This window comes from Epinephelus moara, chromosome 24, assembly GCF_006386435.1.
Source record: "Epinephelus moara isolate mb chromosome 24, YSFRI_EMoa_1.0, whole genome shotgun sequence".
NCBI classification, from domain to species: domain Eukaryota; kingdom Metazoa; phylum Chordata; class Actinopteri; order Perciformes; family Serranidae; genus Epinephelus; species Epinephelus moara.
In genome coordinates this window covers 49,437,734-49,445,633 of record NC_065529.1, presented here as the reverse complement: position 1 = coordinate 49,445,633, position 7,900 = coordinate 49,437,734, and the positions used below count along the sequence as shown (strand labels likewise).

Here is a 7,900-nt window from a genome sequence, read left to right as displayed (position 1 = left end):
TTCAGTTGACTATTTAATCTGCAATTTCCTATGACCTGTATCCCAAACACACACCATGTGAAACTGTACGTGGGCAACTGTGCACTCAATGGGTAAAAAAAGAAAAGAAGTACAGAATAGACAGGTGTACTGTGTGTACACAAGCATGTGGGGGGGAGGTGAAGGCTGTATATTAAAAACTGAACAACAGCATAAGCAAAGAAATTATTATTATTATTATTATTATTCATTCTTCGTTGCTTTTACATTCATTATAAATCCCTGGGGCTTACAGACACAGTGCTGTGTGGTTTCCCTCTGAACTCTTCACTGTGACCTTATTGGTGATATAACGCACGGTACGTTCTACGTCATCGCGTTGACCTCCGAGGCGGAAGTGAACACGTGTGATCGAAGGGAATCACCACGCATGTTGGGAGGCCACGAGCTGTACCCAGGTAACTTTACCTCCTTTCCACTGAATATCAGGAGCCATTTAAAAACGACCATCAGTGTGTTTTGTGTCGAAGCTGACTGTGGAGGAAACATTTTCATTTCCGGCTGCTGAGCGGTAAACTTCTGAGAGCTAGCTAACGTTAGCCGGTTAGCTTCGGTAGGAGCTGCTGAACTGTCACAGCCGCTCAGCTCGTAAATGATTTGATGAACAGACTCAGTGTGTGATGTGATCAGCAGCAGCTCGTGAGTGTGATCAAAGACCAGTGTTTTAAAGACTCCGTGCTGTTTCAGGATCAGAAGTCAACCCTCCTCCTCATCACCATCATCATCATCATCATCATGGCTGTGAGAGCATCGTTTGAGAAAAACAACGAGATCGGCTGCTTCGCCAAACTCACCAACACATACTGTCTGGTGGCTGTCGGCGGCTCGGAGAACTTCTACAGGTGAAGTGTTGCCTTTAATACACGTGGCACTTAAGTTTAATGGAGTTTAAACATGTGTGTGTTAACTTGGTTCAGTCTGTCTAAATTAGCTTCTGCTGCTGTGATCGGACCTGAACCTAGCAATAGAATAGATTTTGTTTTCTTCTTAAATTAAAGACACTAAACTTGAACTCACCCAATTGTTGTCACTTTTCCTTACTGTTCGTTTCCTTTTTCCACACACAACATACGTACCAGATAGAACATGATTCCATACATTCAATTATTTGTGGGGATCCTCTTTGAAATTCATGCAGAATTTATATTTCTGCGTCAAATTGGCACCATACCTACGGTGTAGGCTCTGCGTCGATGTAGTGTGCCCTATGCTGTAGCTGATGTGCACCTCCCCAGAAATGTCACTACATGTGGCGGTGACACAGACCTCCTGTCTGTCTCTGTAAGCTGAAACCATTTCCCTCAGTGGAAACAAAGCTTTTATTTACTTTAATTTCACAGATAAGAAACAATAAATTGTGAAGACAATAAAGCCTCCACTAAAATAGCATTTTAAGTCTTGTGTGTGATCTATCCTGGCTTCATATGAGCAGAGGAAATCTCCGCTCATCACTAGGCTAATATAGGGCGCACTCACACAAGGCAATCGGACCATGCTCAAGCACGTTTGCCCCCTAAAGTCCGGATTATTTGGCTAGTGTGAGTGCAAGTGTACCATGCTTGAGTACAGTACGCTTCCCTGGCCCGGTACCGTTGGAAGAAGTGTGCTTACGCACGGTACACTTGGTCATGCATGTGCACAAGGTTACGTACGCAACGTGCGAAACATGGTGATGACGTGTGAACCATGCAACCATCCCTCCACAACAACAATAGCAATGGCGCCGTCGAAGGGTTCACGTTGGTCAGATGAAGAGGTCGTATTTCAACGTGAGGTTGAGTACACTTGGGCTCAGGGCAATGTGAGTGTGGGCCAGCGGGGGACAGGGGAGGGGGGGGGCATTCGAGCTTCAGCACGGTATGGAACAACTGGCCCTAGTGTGAGTGCGCCCGTATACAATGTAAAATGCCATAGGCTTGTGCTAATAATGTTAGCATGTTGTATTTGTTTGGAAAACGTGTTTAGTATAAGACAGTTGTTTTGTCAGTGAACCTTGTGAGTTGTAATGGAGCTGAATTTTGTAACGTTATCTTTGTTACATGTTGCTGTTGTCCCTGGCTTCATATGAGTAGAGGAAAAGTCTGCTAGCTGCTAGGTTCATATGAGTAGAGGAAAAGTCTGCTAGCTGCTAGGCTAATTTATACAATGTAGTGTTGTCACGATACCAAAATCTTTGTTTCGGTACCCATACCAATATGAATTTCGATACTTTTCGATACTCTTCCTAAGGAAAAGTCCTTTTGGCTACAAACCTTTAGAACAATAAATAGTAGGGGTGTAACGGTACCAAAAAAATCATGGTTCGAAAGTACTTCGGTACGGACGTCACGGTTTGATTGCTCAAATGTTTCACCAAGTTGGTGTTGTCTCGTGTTGTCTCCCTTTGCAAGGCAGACTTTCTCTTGTCTTTTTTCACGTGAGCCAGCTGCGAATGTTGATACAGGTGTTGTCATACACACCACTTGTGCAATCTGTGCTCCAATAGGAACAAGAAAGGTGTTTGTGTGCATAAATGAGTAAAATAAACTAACTAAATTAATGAATTGAATCAATTTCAAAGTACCGGTATTTTCCAAATGCAGTATAGTACCGCAAAATAGAAAAAAGTGAGTGCTGCACTGGGTCAAAATTGTCAAAAGACAAAAAAACGCTCAGGGGCTCTTCAAAGACAGGGAATGAAATAGTAATAGAAACAGTGGGACTGTCCTGGTTGTAAACTGAAAGTTTCAAAAGATGTTCAAAGATGCAGTCCAAACTGAAAAGTCAGAGGCACTCCGGGGTAATATTAAAAATCCTTTAATAAGCACAGGGATATCAACGCGTTTCGACTCAACGAGTCTGATGAAGACTCGTTGAGTCGAGTGTTTGTCTGTGAATGCTGCGAGTTATAGTGAAGCTGATTTGTGTACTTGTGTTTGAAACTGTCTCTATTAAGCCATGTTTAATGTGTGTTTAATGTGTGTTTTGAATCAACTAAACTTAACAGCACTTCACAGAAACCCCACCGCTGACTAGTGTTTTGCAGGTGTAACTGCAGAGTGACACAGACACACCACCTCACAAGTATAAATGCTCATAATGGAGTCAGCCACATGTGCAGTTTATGACTAAGTATAAACCCCCTTCAGCATGTTAGTGATCCAGCATGGAGCCCTCTGTTAAATGTAACCAACATTTTGAACTGACTCATGCTGCTCAAGAAGCATCATCCCATCAGCAGTTTAGTCAAACAAAAGTCAGACAAGTTGTGAGAAGATTTTTTGTAAATGGCTCCGTTGTCTTCTGGATGAGTTGTGTATCGACAGCTGGCTCAGGAACGAACAGCCAGTCCAGTTCATCGCTGGTCGGTTTCCATGCAGAGCTGAAAGTAGTGACAGGCTGTTGTTTGTGTGACTGCAGTGTGTTCGAGGGGGAACTGTCAGAAACCATCCCAGTGGTTCACGCTTCCATAGCAGGCTGTCGCATCATAGGGAGGATGTGTGTGGGTGAGTAACAATCTGGACCACACACACACACACACACACACACAATCACACACACTTCTTAGGCCTGTTTCCTCTTTCATCTGGCTGCTGGAAGTCTTTATAGCACATTGATCCTTTACAACAACACCTTTCTTTCTTTCATCCTGTGATTTTGATCTTTCTTTGTTTTTCCTCACTTTTTCCCGGTTTTAAAACACTGACCGCACTCCTCTTTTCTTCTCTTCCCATCAACACAACGGCTCAAATAGAAACACAAGCCAAATCTTTGGAAACTGTTTGTACTTAATTTATTCCAATCAGCCTCTTGAGGCATGTCATCTTAAAGAAACCCACCGACACAGACACGTCAGTGTTCCTGATCACTTTCTGTCTGTGCTGTCATCAGGAAACCGTCACGGTCTTTTGGTGCCCAACAGCACGACAGATCAGGAGCTGCAGCACATCAGAAACAGTCTGCCAGATACAGTGAGGATCCAGAGAGTCGAGGAGAGGCTGTCTGCTCTCGGTAACGTCATCGCCTGCAACGACTACGTAGCGCTGGTCCATCCCGACCTCGACAGGGTGAGTGACAAACACACACACTGACAGTTGTACCTGAAGAGACGTTCATAACGACTGACCGTGTAACAATAATGACATGATAACAATATTGTGGAGTTGGCTAGTGGTGCTTTCACAAAACTCTGACACAGTGACAAAGGCCCTGATCACACAGGAAGCTTTTTGTAATTGTTATTAATGAGAATGAAGTTTTTTTCTTGCTGTTTTTGAATCAAGGTGCCTGGCATTTTTTTTTCTAGAGCGCTCTGAGCTTGTCAGGTTGTAAAAACTTGAACTCAGAGTGAAAAAGCGCCCACGTCATCTCCGCTTTTTTCCCCATTATCCAATAGGATGATTTGAGAGGTGAGCCCTCTGTGGTGGTCACGACAACACCTGTGCATTCCAATACTCATATTACCATACTATATAGCATGCTAGAGAGAGATGTTGTATGTCCCAATACAGAGCATGTCAAATGCAGTACGCCAGAAATACCAGGATGTTCTAGATCCGGTCCAATTTTGCGGTTTGTAAGTCAGCGTGCTTTTCTGGCTACTCTGACCCACAATATGTTACGATACGTCACATAAACTGAGCCGCAAACAGATGACAGTGACAATAATTTACCATCTCTGTTAAATGTTGGCTGATCTCGTCCTCTGCTCGGAGGGTAAGGAGCTCCCTGACCTCATTGTTTCTTCAATTTTCGGCTGCTGTTCTTTTCTGAGTTAGCTGCTAACTGCTGTTAGCTGCTTTTAAAATGTCTTGCAGTTGGGGCATCGGTGGCTTAGTGGATAGAGCAGGTGCCCCATGTACAAGGCTGTTGCAGCAGCGGCCCAGGTTCAACTCCAGCCTGTGGCCCTTTGCTGCATGTCATTACCCCTCTCTCTCCACCCCCTTCATGCTTAACTGTCCTATCTCTAAAGGCAAAAATGCCCCAAAAAAATCTTTAAAAAAAAAAAGTCTTGCGGTGGGTGGCACACATACCGTGTCGTCAAAATGTCACACCTGTCCCATCAATGGTCCCGTCCTGCCAGCTGTCCCTTTTACACAGACGGCCATTTTGGTGCTACCTCCACTGTCCTCTTAGAAGCGAGACAACTCTGCCCCCCCGATGCTGTGGTTGTACCTTTTTATACAGACAAGTCAAACTTAAGACTAGAAACACCTGCCTTGAAGCAGTGGTGTAAATGAGGCTACAGACTGAGAGCAGTCCATTTGGGTTCTAGTAAACTGTGATTTCTTTCATAACCTAAACTGTTCATGGCTGAGTCAAATAAATGATATGATAAATGAATGATTGAGCTCCAGTTCAGATGCAGTTGTAATAAAAAGAAATAAACAGTAAAGCTGCAGATGATCTCTCTGTGATCAGTTGAAGTTGTGTATAATTTGACTCATGCTCTCCCCCCTTCATCCAGGAGACAGAGGAGATCCTTGCAGACACTCTGAAGGTGGAGGTTTTCCGTCAGACGGTCGCAGAACAGGTCCTGGTCGGCTCCTACTGCGCGTTCAGCAACCAGGGAGGCCTCGTCCACCCAAAGACGTCTATAGAAGACCAGGACGAGCTGTCGTCTCTGCTACAAGTTCCCCTCGTGGTGAGTAGGGATGGATACTGACTGAATAACGTCGGTACTACTGAGAACTGTTTCACATTAAATAATCCACAGTATCTGAGAGCACATGTGGGTGAGAACGCCAGGTTCAGTCAGGAGGTGGAGGCACTGCGTAGTTGGTCAGGTGTTGTGTCGAATGTGGTCTTTCCCAATTAAAACCTAAAGTAAACCCTCTCTCTAACCCTAACCACTGAGGGACAAGAGGGAAACACTATCTGATGGGGGAACAGACATTGATACAGCTCTGTGGAGCCGCCACAGTGCCCTGAATCTGGGAGGCTGACCCTGGAGCTCCATGGCGAGTAGAAACTATCACTGCAGGGCCCAACCCCAGTGATGATTGACGGGTAGAGGAGGTTAACTAAGTCGAGTTATCTGTGCTATTTAGATTGTATCTGTCATTCAGTGTGAGGCTGTGAAACCAGCAGATAAATGTGACCCATGACAGGAGATGTAAAAAGACACTGTTAGCAGTTAGCAGCTAACTCTAAGACAAAATACAGCGGCAGTAAATGTCTGCATAGTGGGAAAACAATAACGTGCAGGAGCTCCTTACTCTCTGAGCAGAGGACGAGATCAGCCGCCATATAACAGGGACAGGAAGTGATTGGTACTGTCACATTAATGCCATTGTTGTTTTTTATAAAGTGCTGCCGACGTGTATGTTTTATGTTTATTTAAAGAAAAGGAGGCATAAAGAAGGGACTTTGTAGCGGCTCTGTGTAAAAAGGGCCTGTGAGTCAGATCCACCCTTCGCTCCTCTACACCTCTAGCCTCCCGTCCAAATATGATCACATCTGTCCCCAAAAAACCAAGATGGTGACAGCTGAAACCCCGAACTCGAGGCTTCAAAACACTAACTTTTCTCTGCAGTTTTTTAAAGCGAATTAGTCTCGTCGTGAATCTTTGGTCTGAACTTGGCATTAAAGGTTTCCTCGTTACGTGGAAGCTCAGAGAGGTGTGATCCCATCCATATATGGCCACTTGTGGCTCCAAAAAACCAAGATGGCGGCGGAAATGCCGAACTCGAGGCTTCAAAATGGGAGTGTATAAAACCAATGGGTGACGTCACGGTGGCTACATCTATTATTTTGTACAGTCTGTGGTCCCTCACAGCTGTGAATGGTCTTGGTGAATAAAAGTGCTCGTGGTGCTTGTAGTTGATTGGTTGCGAATGCTGAGGCAGAAAAACATCACAGAGCAACCTTAGAGACGGCGTCATGGAGTCCTGAGATAAAGATCAGTTCTGCACAGACGGGAGACGGCACATGTTCTCTATCCATCAACAGTAGAAGCTAAGAGTTTATTCTGTGAGACTGAGTGAAATTTTACCCCTAACTTCCTGTTCAGGCCGGCACGGTGAACAGAGGCAGTGAGGTGATCGCGGCGGGGATGGTGGTCAACGACTGGTGCGCGTTCTGCGGCCTGGACACCACCAGCACCGAGCTGTCGGTCATCGAGAGCGTCTTCAGACTCAGCGACTCGGCACAGCCCTCCGCCATCGCCACCAGCATGAGAGACTCGCTCATCGACAGGTGACTAACACACACATCATCATCATCATCATCATCATCATCATCATCATCATCATCTTCACTCCAGTGTACGAGCTGTAAACATTATCTCACATATTCAGCTGAAGGAGTTCGTTTAACGAATTCAGAGTTAATTCGTAACAACCCAGATTTGATTTGACCCACATCTTCCTGCTGAAATGATTGTAACACGCATCCTTCGCAACACGTGTGGGACAGACTGACTCATTAACACTCTCATCACACACAGCTCCTCACTTACACGCCAACACACACACACTGTATAAAATTACCGTCTGAGATGCTTTTCATCTTTCTCACAGCCTGAATAAGGTGTTTCTGCAGTTGTGTGATGGACACACACACACTCACACACTCACACACTTACACACCAGCTACCATCTGTTCATTTTGTAACTGCTCAGCACTAGCAGCATAGTTTAACTTAATTTGTGTCAGTACTACAGTAATGTTACGTCACACTGGACGTCTCCTGGACGCCACATTTGTTGTTTCTGCAAGTTTACATGAGATGATTTTTTTATTGATTATAAAATTAGAGGTAAGACATTTATTGTCTGGTAGGTGTCTTCTTCTTCTTCTTCTTCTTCTTCTTCTTCTTCTTCTTCTTCTTCTTCTTCTTCTTCTTCTTCTTCTTCTTCTTCTTCTTCTTCTTCTTCTTCTT

The 7,900-nt window shown here is 44.6% G+C and overlaps 1 protein-coding gene across 1 annotated transcript in view; it reads left to right on the top strand.

Moving 5' to 3' along the window:
* The first annotated feature begins 328 nt into the window (after nucleotides 1–328).
* The window catches only part of eif6 (eukaryotic translation initiation factor 6), a 9,585-nt gene continuing 2,013 nt past the window's right edge, over nucleotides 329–7,900 (top strand). Inside the window, exons 1-6 of the mRNA XM_050037726.1 lie at nucleotides 329–437; nucleotides 727–881; nucleotides 3,439–3,524; nucleotides 3,910–4,085; nucleotides 5,486–5,662; nucleotides 7,031–7,215. Of these exons, the coding sequence (XP_049893683.1) occupies nucleotides 775–881; nucleotides 3,439–3,524; nucleotides 3,910–4,085; nucleotides 5,486–5,662; nucleotides 7,031–7,215 (731 nt within the window). The 5' untranslated portion in view covers nucleotides 329–437; nucleotides 727–774. The remainder of the gene's footprint in view (nucleotides 438–726; nucleotides 882–3,438; nucleotides 3,525–3,909; nucleotides 4,086–5,485; nucleotides 5,663–7,030; nucleotides 7,216–7,900) is intronic.